This window comes from Halichoeres trimaculatus, unplaced genomic scaffold, assembly GCF_033239565.1.
Source record: "Halichoeres trimaculatus isolate MK-OKI-2021-1 unplaced genomic scaffold, fHalTri1.1 fHalTri1_scaffold_12, whole genome shotgun sequence".
NCBI classification, from domain to species: Eukaryota; Metazoa; Chordata; class Actinopteri; order Labriformes; family Labridae; genus Halichoeres; species Halichoeres trimaculatus.
The window spans coordinates 24,242,708-24,258,025 of record NW_027437190.1 but is presented as its reverse complement, the minus strand read 5'-3'; the positions used below and the strand labels follow the sequence as shown (position 1 = coordinate 24,258,025).

At 37.0% G+C, this 15,318-nt stretch overlaps 1 protein-coding gene across 4 annotated transcripts; it reads right to left on the bottom strand.

Annotated features, from left to right (window-relative positions):
• Positions 1-987: 987 nt before the first annotated feature.
• On the bottom strand, positions 988-5,240 carry trim35-28 (tripartite motif containing 35-28). 4 transcript variants are annotated; one of them, XM_074682827.1, is made up of 7 exons: positions 5,150-5,240; positions 4,569-5,050; positions 4,168-4,263; positions 3,792-4,022; positions 3,677-3,699; positions 3,437-3,555; positions 988-2,590 (listed from the first exon to the last, which is right to left on the bottom strand). In XM_074682827.1, exons 2-7 carry the CDS (start codon positions 4,983-4,985, stop codon positions 2,055-2,057), a joined length of 1,422 nt encoding a protein of 473 aa, XP_074538928.1. In that variant the 5' UTR covers positions 4,986-5,050; positions 5,150-5,240; the 3' UTR covers positions 988-2,054. The 4 variants fall into 4 exon arrangements, with proteins under 4 accessions (XP_074538928.1, XP_074538927.1, XP_074538929.1 ...); XM_074682826.1 differs by having other exon boundaries at positions 4,569-5,030; positions 5,177-5,240; XM_074682828.1 differs by having other exon boundaries at positions 5,177-5,229.
• Positions 5,241-15,318: the final 10,078 nt, after the last annotated feature.

Here is a 15,318-nt window from a genome sequence, read left to right as displayed (position 1 = left end):
CAGCAAAAAGTTTTATTTTTAACATTTGTATTTCTTTTTCCTTTCTATAACCAAAGCACATCATTATCAGGCTTTTAATCATTACCTGCCTCTTCAGCATGTCTACCTGGCTGTTGTATGCCTAACAGCTGTCCAACGAATGAACATCATCATAACTTCTCTTAAATGGTCATTTAAAAAGAAAAGAAATAATTAAAAAAATGGCTAGTCATATAAAAGTAGATAAATATTGAAGAGTAAAACATAATTTTAATTTATAATCAAACATATTTACCATATGTCTTTGCTTCCCCAAATTTCAGAGGGCAATAATATCTTTACTCAACTACAGTGTTCTGATGCTGCGTGTCACTTTTTTGATTCAAGTGAATGATACGAAATATGGATTGAGCCATGCAGAGTCAGCTACATATTTTAATAGGAAAAGCTGGCCCCATCTTTTTGAGTTACAAAACTATGGTGATTTATGCATTAACATTCCATTTTTACTCTATGTTAGTGTAATACAAATGATTCTGATTCATTTACACAAAGTAGAAATGTTTTGGGAAATGGCTATACTGTGTTCTGATGCTAATTCCATTATTTTAGTACCTTTATTTAAATAGTTTTTCTGGCTAAATACTTTACTATGCTTTATCTGTAAGGTGACACTGGGTGACTTGAAAGACACCCCAAAGTAAGATGTATAATTACAATTACTAATAGATTTCTGGATTGATCTGTAACATTAACATATGCCGCTATACTGTGCTTTTACCTTTTAAAGAATCTAGAGCCTTGCCCCATCACTTAAATCACAAAGTTTCCCTTAAGCTAAAAAATATTTTATGTAAAGTAACCTAACTCTTGCTTATACAGCCACTGGAACTTTCTGCTTTTTATCTAAGAAGTAAATTTTCCTCTACACTCGGTCCTGAAATAATTCACTTGAATTTGGTGTTTTGAAAACCTCCCTCCCGTGATACTGTGATAACAACTGTCATTTCTCTCACAGTCAAACTCTAATCAATAGCATTGGAGGTGGCTAAGGCATAGCGTGTCACAACTTGTTTTAAATAGCAAGAGCGAGGTGAAACCAGATGAATGAGGAATGGAGAAAATATTTAAGCAGAAGCAGAAGTATGTTTAATCAATAATATTTATGAAAACAATTAAAACAAATGTAAAAAGATTTATGCAATAATAAAAAAAACTTCAGCAAAATATTGGTACTACAAAGTGACTGTGGGTGTCGTCATCAGGAACCATCTCATTTAGCATCTTTAAGGTGGAAACTAACTAACTTTAGGGAGAAGAGTGCAAACATTTTTTAAGCATGACACAAGGCACAAGAAGAAGACATCTGATTTCAATTATTGATTGGAACAGCCGATAAAACATATATGAAATTGTCATAAAAAAAAGTCAAAGTATTTAACCAACTCTGCCAAAAAAATCTCATCAGACAGGTGCCCCACAAGCTGTAGTATAGATGACAAACTAAAGCTTTTAAAACTTTTTTAAACATTTTTTCCTGTTCCATCACTTCTACGTGAGGGTGACAAAGCTGGTCAACCTACTTTCTTAAGGCACACATAAAATCTTTGGTCAAAGGTATTTTCTGCAAACCGAGAAATCTCAGTTTCATTTTTTGATCTCTTTTCTACCATTCATCCTCAAACACAGAAAAAGGCTTTTAATTTCTCATGTTAGCAATTTATTACTGGACAGCAACCTTTAAACACAAAATTACTTGGGTTATATTTTCAATATAAATGTATTTATTATAGATTGAAGCCGAATAAGAAATTTCAACCAAATCTAAATTTAGTTTTAATGAAGCGCTGCATGAATGTTCTTCGTTCAATAGTTTTAGTCATTCAATTTTTGAATGTCTGATGTCAAAACTGGTTTATCTCTGATTATTTTCATTTTAAATAATAAATCTAATCCCCCCTCTTTGACTACTAGTGTTTCATTTTGTTTCTTTGCATAATTGGTTTCTTTTTTCAAGGAGTGAATCTGCACTTTTTAGAGCTGAATTTTGATTCTCACTGCAGTCTAGAAGCCTTTCATGAGGTGTGTACAGCTATTTTCCCTGGAGCCAGAACTACTGGTGTATTGTGGAGTCCAGGGCCGAAAAAAGGGAACATCTTCTCAGTAAACTTGTGTTTTAAGGTTACCAGGTGCTTTGCTGTCCCTCCATCCCAAAATGACACCTCTCCTCTATCAATGTTTAACTTGATCCGGATCCTTTCAGGACGCTCCTGAACCTGAAGCTCTGTACGCTCAGGTGTTAAAGCAGTGTACACCCCTTTGCTCAGTCCTATGGACCATACACCTCGGGTTGTAGAGATGGTGAACTTCTTTTTACGGGCCACTGACTCATTACACACTCCCAAAACCCACTTGGGGTTGTCCCCAACAATGATGTCCCATCTGTGTTTCCCAGAGGTATAACCCTCAGCGCCCAGGACAAAGATACAGGGTTCAAAGCGGTCCAGGTTGTCGGGGACGGTCAGTCGCTCTGCACTCTCTTTCACACCTGTCAAATCTTCACTCAAAGATAACCATGGAGAGGCTGTGTTCGGATCAAAAACCACAGGATCTGAAAAACAAGACAAGATACAGTTTTGTGTTACAGCTAACATTTGAGGGAAAAAAACTATTGAAAAGACGGTGCAATAATAAAAATTTCTAGTTTGGGCTTAGCCCAAATAAAACTGTAAAGATCTCTAACTTGGGCCTGGCAAAAGTAAAACAGAAGCTTCTCAGTTAGGCCTAGCCCAAATCTTTGATCAAAGGGAGAGAGAAAGGAGACAGAAAATGAGTGCTTTGTTCAATCCTTTGTCTCTCTCTCTGCTTTTACTTAGAAAAACAGAGTATATCTACAGCGTGACAAACAAGTTGGGACACATAAACAGACTGAGATCCAACTGTGACCTCTGAGACCACCGCTGTAACCAGTCCATAGTACACAGTGATGTGGAGCTACATATTGAGAACTCATGTAGAAGGTAGATCTTGAGACTTGAGATCCCCTCCTCACTCTGAGTCTGTTCTAAGCATTAAACACATTGAATGAAAAGTACATACGAAAATTCAACATTCATGCAATTTCCTTAAAACCAGAGGGATGATATTTTGTACCAAAATTCAAGTTAATAATCCCCAATAAAAACAAGGCTAAACTTTGTGATCAGACTACTTGACACATGAACTGCACACCTAAAAAAAATGACTTAATTGGGTTATAAATCACAAATGGTGTAAAAATCAAACACGTAGTCTTGGTGACCTAAATTAGTGGTTTCTGAAGAAGCATGATGCTAAAATAAGGTGGTCACAGTCTTGGAAAAGTTGAGTCCAAATGCTATTATAGAGACTAGCATATAGGTTGAGCTAAAGTCATTAAAGGTTTTCACTCACTGCTCACATGATGTACTTTACTTACTGCAGTTAACATGGGCCTGCATGCTTTTCCAGATTTTAAAACTCAAAGCACCGACATGCTTTCCCATATTCAAAAGAGATTCTCCTCGAAGGCAAGGGTCCTCGCCAGTCCACTGGGCTCTAAAGAATAGAATATAACATTAACTAGAGACCACACATTCCTCAAAAAATTAAAGCTATTGTAGCGTGAATGCGTGGTGAAGTGTCCCTCCCTGCTTTACTTCCAGTTCCAGTTACTTACTTTCTTTTTATAGCCTTGAAGTTCTAAAAAACAAAAAGAAGAGGTTCACGTGAGGTCAACAGAACAGAAAAATAAGATATACTCTTAAAACTGAGGCTAAGCATCCTGTACTTACCTGCACAAGGGGTAGATCCTCATTTCCCATCTCTTTCTTCAGAGTGTCAATGATCTCTTTCAGATCAACAATGTCCTTTTTCGTTTTATTATTCAGTTCCTGTAGGGCAGCGATCTTCTCATCCTCTTCGGTAGCAAGGGCATGCAGACGTTGAGATTCTTCTTTGAAAAGCTCCTGTCGAAGCCTGTCAAACTCGTCCCTGATCTGCTTCTCTGCCTGCCCGGCTTGATGCTACACAAAGCAAACGAGGAATGTTGAAATGTGAAATCTAAGCAGCACAGTATAGAAAGTTAACTGACCCATGCTGTTGTTCTATACAGTATGGGTGTCCTGTAAAATAAAACATAAAAAGCAAAAGCAGCAAAGTTCACTCCACCTTGATGTGCTCCACAGCACTGTTGATTTTATGCGTTGTTTTCTTGTATAAATCCAGTTTCTTTTCAAAAATCTGGACTTTGATGCCGAGCTCCTTCTAGATGGAGACAGAGCAGAACACAAGGCAAACAGAGTCAGAGCTTCATGAAAAAAGGATTGATATTATATTCCAAAATATCCTTCTCAAAAGATATTTTTGTGGATGAATGTTCAGGTGAGTGATCAGAAACTGTTAATTCAGGTAAGACCTAAGTGCATAAAAAGGCTCTACTTAAAAAGATGCATGTAATGTTAAGGGCTGACGGATGCAGTCTCATGGAACTACAGGGCCAGAAGAGGATTCCAAAATTGTATAAACACGTTCCTTATCGTGTGTATTTCAAAGGTATAACTTGATTTTACCTTACATATTGGCGCTCCCTTGCTAAGTGACCACAACCTGTGTGTGTTATGTAGGGACACACAGTCGACACACACGGCCTCCTCGTCTTTCTCACAGTACAGCTCTAGAGGCTTCAGGTGGATGTTACAAAGGCTCTCTCTCGCAGGTTGGTGGAACGGCCGCGGGTTCCAGTTCATGAATTTCTCGCATGCCTCCCCGAGCGCTCGGTTCATAATTTCCTGGCCTGGCTGGAACTCACTCCTACATATTGGACATCTATTTGTCACCTCCATGCTTCTCTGAAGACACTCCTGGCAGAAGCTGTGGGTACACGGGAGTAGCATGGGGTTGCGGTAGACGCCCTGACACACAGGACAGGTTAACTCCTGCAGAAGGAGAGGCTCGTCCGACATTTCTTCGTCCATACCGTCAGCCATGGCTTCGCGGTGCCGCTTCAGTTTCGTTTTCCAAGACACCACCAACTGACGGAAACACGAAGATACTGTGAGTATATAAGGTTATCGTAAGTATAGTATTACAATACAAATATTCACATCACAGTCACGAGTTATCTGACTACTTTAAATTCACTCATACAGACCAGTTAAGGGTAGATAAGTCCGAATACCTCAGTCTGTTGATGCGTCACACACCCTCCTTTTCCGTCTCAACGGCTGACAGGAACAAACACACAGTGCCGTCTGGTGGACTTCGTAACTTATTGGTGCATTCCCGCCACCTAGTGGTATGGAGTGTGGATCAAAATATTTAATGTATCCTATCTTTTGTTTCAAAAAACAAAAACAAACATAAATTATATATATATATATATATATATATATATATATATATATATATATATATATATATATATATATATATATATATATATATATATATGTATGTATGTATGTATATACTACTACTACTACTACCATTACTAATAATAAAAATGATAATAATGATAATAACTCCTGTTCCCTCAATGAGCTTATACCACCTGAGTTATTGAAACAAAAACTTGATACTCCACTTATTTTTGGAGCACCACTTATCAATTTCTCCAATATCCTAGTGTATTCTTTTTCTTTTATTCTCCCATTGCTTTTGCCACTTTTCCGTTGATCTTGTTTTAATAAAGCTTCATATACTTCTATGCTAAGTTAACCAATAAATCAATCCGGTTGCAAAATGTGGTATCTTTTGCCATCCTATAAACTTTTTTACTACTTTGTCATTAATTTTCTCCAGGCCCAATATCTTCACTTATTTTTGAATAAAATGATCTTGAATTCAGGTCCAGGGTCATCACTTGTTTCATGATTTTTGGGTCAGGTTTGGGGTCATTGTTTTCCCCTTCCTCTTGGTTTTCATGATTTATCAATTCAGCTCTGGAGCCATCAGTTTTTTGTGAATTTTATCCTCAGGTTTGGGGTCTAGTTTTGTTTCATGATTTTTAGGTCAGGTTTAGGGTCATTGGTTGATTAATGATTTTCCTATTTAGGTTTACGGCAAGGTCTGAAGGTCTCATCTTTGTATTTCTTTTTTCCAACAATCTTCCTATTCAGATTTGTGGTATTGGTAAAAGAAAATTATGCTAATCTTTGTTGGATATTTGATGTCGTTATTGAACATGTTTTGCCCTTAGGACAGGCTTGTTTTGAGTGAGTGGGTCTCAAGGTCCACCTTCAACATGACGTATCAAAGTGTTTATCCACTGCACTGTGTACTGTAAACTGATTAAAAGGTAGTGGTCCCTGAGCTTATCTTAAGGTGTCTGCTCACAGGTGGATCTTATTTCGATTAAATCACACGCCAATTTACAAACAGAGCAAAATATATCAAAATATATCATATCAATACATATTCTGTTATTATGAATAAAGCTGAGAGGGACAGAGGATTAAACCAAGCACTTGTTTGCTGTCTCCTTTCTTCTCTCTTAGGTCATAGATTGGGGCTTGGCCTAATTCAGAAATTTCTATTATTCTATTTGGGTTTGAGCCAACTAAAAGACCCCTATTGTTGTATACGAGGCTTGGCCTAATCCAGAAATTTCTATGATTCCAGTCATCCCTTGTTTCATGATTTTTATACATATCTTAACTCCATCCATGTGATCATACAAAACAAATAAACTATGTTTATGAAATTGCTCTGACTCCTTCTACCCCTCAGGACAAAGAGGAGAAGGGTCAGAATAAGGGCCTAAGTGTTTCCTGAACAGATTACTCTTCAGACATCTTTTAAAAGTAGAAAGGGAGGTTAGGTAAGTTAGGTATTTCATTCCACCATTTGGGAACAACAAAGGAGAAGAGTCTGGCACATTACTTATCACAGTGTTTTTATATTATCAGGAAATGTAGATATAATCTCTCAAACACTAATTCTCAGCTATTTTATTGACTTTTCCTCATATTTCTACTTAACTCGAATGCAAGCATGTCCAGCAGGTGGAGCCAGGGTGCCTTCAAGTCAATGTGACATTTGTGTTCATCTGCAGTCCTCCTGAAACAACAGTTTCAACACATTTAAGCCCAGCATAATGTGAAGAGGGACAGGGGTGGCTGTGTATCAGACCCTTACATCTCTTTTTAGCCAAGCTCAGAGTAACTGTGGTTATACTTATGTCAGCTGCATGATGGTTACTTTAGTTGTTCCAGGCTGCCATATATTTTAATGTAATTATATTCAGTATGTCTAATGAAATATTAGACTATGCTGTGAATTGATTTGTTTCACCTTAATTCATGTGACTAGAATTAAAGAAAAAGTATGTTTAGTCTTGAACTTCAGTACATCATAATTCACAGTCTTATTGTTTGTCAAGAGAGATGTAAAGAAAAACTGCCTTATTTGTCAAATAAATAAATAAATAAATAAGGACAGGATGAAAAATAACTTCTTTATAGCAGAAAGTAACTTTATTTAGTTCATTGTATGTTTGAGGTAGAGACTGTATTTTCTATTTATTGAATGTTTTGCTATTGAAGAGGTATGTTGACTTCACAACAGATTAGCTACACAACGCTCCACTGGTTCAGTTCCACCACCTCTGGGCGTAGTGGGACTTTTTTTTGGCATACAGTGACTTTTTACCAGTGGCAAGTAACCTTTCTTTTACTCCCCCTATTACAGTTTCTTTTGCTTATTCATAACACCATTTATTATACATACTTCTGTAGTCCATACATCTTTCATGAAACTTGCGTAAACTAATTGAAAGTCTAACACTGTCTTTGAATCACACACAAAGGTGCCGTATGAAAATCAGTGTAGATATTCAGAATGTAAAAATATAATTTCACTGATACTGGCCACTCAAAAAGCTCACCACCCAGAGATTAAGAGGAATAATGGCTACTATTTTTGTCCTAAAAGCACTAGCGTTACAGCTGACAAAGAGAAAAGATGGATGTAGGAATGCTGCCCATTTTACTATAGAGTCAGTGTTTGTATCACATAATCCAGTATTAGACAAAAATTGAGTTTTCACTTAAAATAGAAACATGTTTTTCCCCTCCGGTTTGTTTTATGTTTTCTGCAAAGTGGGTTTAACATGACCTCAAAGCAACCCTATCTGCAAACTCCCAACAAAGGATGAATTCTTACCAAAACCCCTGTTTTTCTCTACTCCTCAACCAATAATAATGATGATAATGATAGTAAAAAAAAACCTAAGTGCCCTGTGGTTTCTCTGTTTCACTGTTACTGTCATAGCTCAATCCTCACACTTTAGCAGAGCAGTATTTACAGTAATTACTGCAACGGGTGCAAATTTAATCTGCATTTTGTTCCATTGGCTAAAACATTCAGTACAGAGATGGGAAAATTCAGTGAAGCCTCCTTCACGTTTTTCCATTTTAAGCTGACAGTGTCAAAATTCTAAAGTTTACCGCTCATCACTTTGCTGCAGACAAGAATAAATCTGACAAAAATAAACCTTAAATTGAGTGTTGCTGTGTTAGTTGTGAGTTGCTTCATTCAATTTTCTACAGTTGTACAGTTCATTAAGCAGTCGCTTTTGTCCAAAGCGATGTACAACACAAGCAAGAATTTAGACAGAAGGAAAAACCTAGTTGGTGTGACAAAGTGCCATAAGATTTTTATTCTGTCGCATACTTCACACAACGACCCCTGTATTTGGTGAAAGGTGTCCTTAATAGGTAATGGAGAGAGCAGCTGGGTCACAGCTGCCAGTCCTTCCTGTTTTGATTTGAATGTGCAGAGTTAACCTTTTCTAAACAGAAGCAGTAAATTCGAAATTTCTGTGAACCAAGAAAAATGAGAGACAACAGAAAGGAACGAAAAAAAAAAATCTTTCTGACAGTCCAGTGTCGCCTTAAAGGTGTCTGTATTACAGTGTTAAACACTGGTTAACCTCCTGTACAGTATGAGGTTACAGGCTTGGAGGGTGTGTGAAACAATCCATAACATTTTGTTAGATTCATTATAAAAAGTGATATAAAGATGTTAACCACAGAAACACTCTAAGTTTATCAGCCAACATGAAATAAAAGAAAACCATCTCTGAGTTTTTTCACCCTGAACAGTTGGCTGTGAGCACTCTCTTACCTCAAGCCTCATGTGTTCAGATTTTAGTTCACATTTCAAAGATTACTAGTGATGCAGATCTTTCTGTTGAGACTCATATATGCCCTCCAAACTTTTAGAGGGGGTGATGCATGCACGCCTCATGTTGACTAGTGTTTTTCGCTGTGTTGCCCTAGATCCGTCATCTGCAGCTGAAGCCTACCTCTTGCCTCATGACAGGAAAATGAAAGAGGAACCAAGTCACACCTGTGCTCCTCTCTCTCCACTGGCTTCCAGACTGTCTCAGGACCCATTTGACAATTTGGTTGGTAAATTTTAATAGATTTTGCTAAGAATCTGTGCCCATACTTCAGCTGGAGCGCTGTTCAACAAATTAGCTGCTTCTGGAAGTGCCTAAAACTCAACCAGCATTCACTGCAGTTGCCCCTGTCAGACAAGAGTGATCTGCTTCCTCTGGTGAATGTTTGAAGTCATTGTTAGAAACCCAGTTCCTCTCTTTTCTGATGAGATTCTAATCATTCCAACATACATATAAATATTTAGCTGTTTTCTTTCTTGTATCTCTTTTCTATGCGCCAAGCAGGGTGGTTGCCTTCAAATGTACTTTTTTAAAAAAACTAACTTGACTTCACTCATGGAATACAATTTAACAAGAAAATAATCAAGTTTTGGAAGTCAGGTCTGAAACTGTTTTGAGTACCGCATTCTTGGATAAGATGGCCTCCACTGATGTTATGGTGGCACACTAACCTACAATGTGGTGAAAGCAAAGGCTTAAAGTGAAACCAGGTTCTTCAAAAGAAAGACAGGGTTCAGACTGTGGCATCAGACTGAGAGTGGGATATCAAGCCCTTTCTAGAGGTCATTGTTACATTTCACAAAAGTGGTTCAAACTAAGTTGAACCCAGGGAGAAGAAGGATGAAACAGTATGAGAAAATGTAAATAATTTCATTAAAAATTGTTAGTGATATGGATCAAGAAAACAACTATAACAAATTTCTGAAAAAAAACCCAACACTTTTTGAGTTTCCTTGATTTTTTTTTTTCACTTTCAAAATTAAGTTTAACAGCACACTGATCTCCTCATGTCAACATGCATCTTCACAGAAAGATTAAGGTCAATGGACCGCTCAGTATGTAAATGTTAAAGTGCTTTTAAATGACTGTTTGCTAGGTGAAAGGTGTGGTCAGTTGGTGTGGAGTAGTTGTAACCAATGTTTTCCATTTAAAAAATCTGATACTGTTTGTCTTAATTTACCTAAAAAGCAAAATGGTAATGCGGCCCGTTGTTGTAGGTCCATGCCTCACTTATGTACTGTGTGCAGTTGATAAAACTCTTTTTTTTCTCTCTCTCTCTCTCTCTCTCTCTCTCTCCCTTTTCCTCTCTTCTTTTTACACCCATTTTTCCATTTTTCACCTTTCTCTATGTCGATTTAACTGCTAACTGCACTTTGTGGTCATTCATAAAATTGTATATTTTCAGTGACCGATCAGCACTGCACTTTTTGTAAACTCTTTTTGTACCTCAATAAAAAAGATTTTGACTAAAAACAAAAAAAAAATCTGATATTGTAAAATGGTACTCAAAATAATTTTAAACCATCCGACACAGAAATAGAGGGAAATGATGTCTATGGCATACTGACTTGCTCAGTACAACAAAACCCAAACTATTAGGATTAGAAATACACAATTTTAAATAGTCATTGAATTTACATTTTACAAAAATAACTTATCTCATCATTACACTTGCATGAGTTCCAGGAAGGTGAATTCTTTAATACTTGTCCTGGTTTTGTGGTTACACCATTTAACAGTTTAATGATACTTTAATTGTTAAAAATGGTAGAAATGTCATATAAAATACAATGACGCCAACAGAAATGCAAATTACACATTCAAAAAAAAAAAAAAAAATCTTACATGCTGTTCTAACAAGTTCAAAGCACATTTGTGGTACAGGCCCTTATTTGTCACTGTCACTACTATTCAAACAAAGTAACATGGTTACCATCTCTGTTGTTCAAAATTCAGGAAACAAAACCAGCACATGGAAATGTTTTTTTTTCTTAGGTTGTTTCAATTCCTCAAGTCACGTGTTACTATGACTCACTTACGACAAATTTAGAAGCTTTTATGCAACTTTGCAAACCTTATTTAAAAGAAACTTTTACTTTTTCCAGTCAAAGTGAACTTTTAAAGCACACATGTTAATGGTCCATGCAGGGGAAAAGACTTTTAGTGTCTCTGTCTAAAACCACAATTATGTATCTGCAATTCTTGGGAAGCCTTTACGCTTTCAAATAATTCACCACACAGTCTTATCTGCTGCATTGTGTTACGTTGAATGTGATATTTTGGAGTTTCACATATGCAAAAACAGCACATCACAAATCACAGTTTAATCATATATTCCTGCTCACTGCACGCACGCAAGTTTCCATTTCAGATGAAACGGTAAGTGTACATGGCAGATAGTTTTATTATTTTTTTAGTTGTGGGTTTGAATAGTCAGACTGACACAGACTTGATGTAGGCTTTTTCAGCCTCTGTAACCGCGAAGTGAAAACAAGAATAAGGTGTGAAAAAACAGGAAAAGGCTCAACATATGCACATGAGGGGGAAACAGACAATCATCAAAAAAACCTGTCTCTCACAGGTGTCATCTTTGCAAGACAGGATGCATACACACATCAGTAAGGCACACTTGAAAAAATGAAGGTGTGAGAAGAGGATATTTGCAGATGATTGCAGACAGAGATTGCACGGTGATGTGGTTTTTTAATAATTGATACTCATACAAAATTTAATCAAAATATAACCATGTCAAGACATTTTCATCGCAGGAACAACCCCTGCCCATCTAACCATCCCTATATCTCCATTGGCTAAGGGACAAAAAAAAGGACAAAAATCATGTAATATTTTTGAGCACAAAATGTGTATAATCCATGTGTTGCAAAAAACAAACAAACAAACAAAAACAAAACCAAACAACAAAAAACAAGAAACTGTAAAATGTTTTCTTAAACATAAAGTTGTAAACATTCGTGTGTGCTGGCTTGTAGTCTTCTTTGCAATGTAATGGTTGACATACCACTCTATATCTTGCTCTATTACTGATGCCTGGTGACAACTGCAATCACCAGGTTAACAAAAACAAACAACAAAGATCTCAATGAAGAATGCAATGAATTTAAAAAAAAAAAAAAAAAAGGCTGAATAGGATGGAAATGTGTTACTTTTAGCACTGTAACACCAATGTGTTAGTTGTCAGTTTGAGGTGTTACCTGTTGTCTCTTTTGCTTTAGCCAGCATAAACACATCGTATCTCTGGGGATTAAAGAAAAAAAATGATGCAAACGTGCAGCTTAGATGCTGTATTAGTTAAATATATGGCTTGCACATTCAGTCATACACATGTTGAGGACTTCATTTAAAATCCTATTGAAAATTCAGTCATGCCAGTTTATTCATAATTTAATCATAGTCAATCTCCTGTGGGCCTCAGAAAGGAAGTTGAGATGCTCTTCTGAGGAAACAAAAGGTGATCTGAAAGTCATGTACCTCAAAGCAAAACTTCCTGCTGATGTTCCAGACAACAAAAGCAGTAAAAGCAGATGAACACTTGACGTTGTCTTAAGCAAGTACGTATGAAGCTGAAATGTCAATGAGCACAGTACAACAGGTATTTCTTTTAAATGTCAACAGATTTTGAAACTGAACCATAGGGAACTTCTGTTTCACAATGAATCATCGCCTGGTAAGAGTGCTTAACTATGAAGTACAAAATGGTTTTGATGAGTGAGTTACCTTATGGTTTATTTGGATGAAACTCCATTCAAAGGTCATTTGTCTTCACAAACATAATGACGACATTTTTTAGCAGAGAAATAACAGCTTCTCTCAGTCACTTCTGTGCATTTCTCTGATCAGAATAAAAATTCTCATAAAACTTAGTTCAACCACCACAGCATTTAGTCATTTGTGCACAATAGAGTAGCAGTATCTCATTCCCTCCAAGAAATTGCAAATGCTTTTGGATATGCATTGGTTGCCTCCGTTCAATTCTGTTTTCTAACGTTATCATTTGCTGATGTCATGTCAGTTAAATTAAACTAGACTTATGAATGCTAAATAGTCATTCTCTATATAACTAAAAGTTCTTATTTCATTGCTTGGGTCATCACATCCAATATGTGAGCTAGTTGTCAAAATCTGTCAAGCAAATTTTATACATTTCTTCATCATTTTTTCCTGAAAATTCCTGCACAACTTCTCTCAGATGAACCTCAACTTTCACAGGGGAAGAGGGGTGAGTGAAGCATCAGTTGCAACCAATGATGAGCCACTTCTTTACAGCCACTCAGAGCTCAATCCCATGAACTCTCACTTGGCTAGCATATACGAATTGGACAGGACAAAGTGTTAACCATTTCCACAATACAGTGACATAAGAATGGCAGGTCAGTGTGGTGGAAGAGGGTTGGGGATGCGAGAAGGAAGGGGACAAAGCAGGGGGAGAGGAAGAAGAGGCCAAGTATGGAGGTGGATTCCTGATGAAATCAGGACTGCAATTGTTGACCATATTGTCAATAAAGGCCTCATAGTGGCCTTAGGCTGGTGGAATGGCGCGGCCAATTGTTGGTAGAACTACTGTAAATTCTGTGATTCAAACATTTTGTAGGGGGTACTAGTGTGTATATTGGACAGTAATTTAGCACTACAGTTTTCTCTTGTTTTTAATGTATGTTTGTATCTACTTGAAATTAACAGTTTTATTGGTCTTAAAATAGTCCTCTGTCTGCTTCTCTGCTTCATGTGAACTGTGGTTTGCTAAGGTTTGTCTTTTTCACACATTGTTGACTCACTGCTGAGTTGTGGAGATATTTTGAAAGACCCTTTTTTATCTCTCGTATTTAGAGTCTGCTTCCTGACGGTCCTTCTCTTGAGGCTTACCAACTTGAAGTCTGGGGTAGCTGTCAGACAGTTAATGGCTAAGAGTTGGGCAACATATCTTGAGGGTTGATTACATATTTATCATGTTGTTACAAAGAAGTTATAGCATGTAATTTGTTTTTGTCTGTATTTCAGACCCTTGATCGGCTGCTGTTTTGCTGAAGTGGTCATATTAGCTTTTATGTATTTTCAAACTAAATAAAACTGGTTTATTTGCTGTTCTTTACTCAAAACTTTAGTTAATTCCCTGTTGTGAAGTGGATGCTAGCTGCTGGTGGAGGATAGGCACTCTAGGTGGGTGAGTGGTGGTGAGTAAGTTGCACTTCTGGAACACACTTTTTGGTGTCAGACTGCCTCCACTCTGCTGGTACCCCCCACTACCCCCTGTCATTTTACTAATTTTTAAATTTCACTTGACTGGAAGTGTTTTTTTTATTTTTATTTTTTATTTTTTTAGAATAAAACAAACTAATCATACTGTAATGAACTTTGATATATTTTTCTACATTACCTAATTAACCGATCTCTGACACCCCTCTCTCCACAGATACATCCGATCTAAAGAATTAACAAATTTACATTCTCTTTTGGAACCACGTCCCTGTCTTACTTCAGCTGTTGAACCTGTGTTTCCTTTAAATGACTTAAGTGTTGGTATAGTTCCTGGGGTGCAATCCTGCAGGTGGTGTTGTTGGGTCAGTCAGGTTGTTGTTTCTGGTTTATTATACACCAACAGTGCTCCACACATTTACATTCACATCATTGCCTCAGTTGTGCACATCAAAAAAAACAGTTTCTCACAATGAATCGCAAATGCTTTGGGACAACAATGCAAATGATTATGCACAATTCTCAGCTGTTTCCTACATCATCAATTGCTTATTTCATGTTGATCAAAATGGATTATCATGGGTCTCTGATGATGGAAAGACAATGAATTAGATGGAGTAAACAGCCAGAGAAAAGAAGAGGAGTGACTGTCTTATCCATATGTAACCGTCATCAGTTGCTCCTTGCAGCAGCTGGCTGGTTCTCTAAAACCCTTAACACAACGTTGTATTCCATAAAGATGAATAGGAGGCTTTTCTGTCTGTATCTGCTGCAGTTTAATTTCTGAAAAGGAACAGAGTAAGTTCTGGTCAGTCATACTGTTGGCTTGTTCAGAAACGCATCCAGGCACCACAGAGGATAGAGGCTAGTTAGTTAGCCTGTTCGTTTACAGTGTTGTTATGTACTGACATGTACATTCATATAAA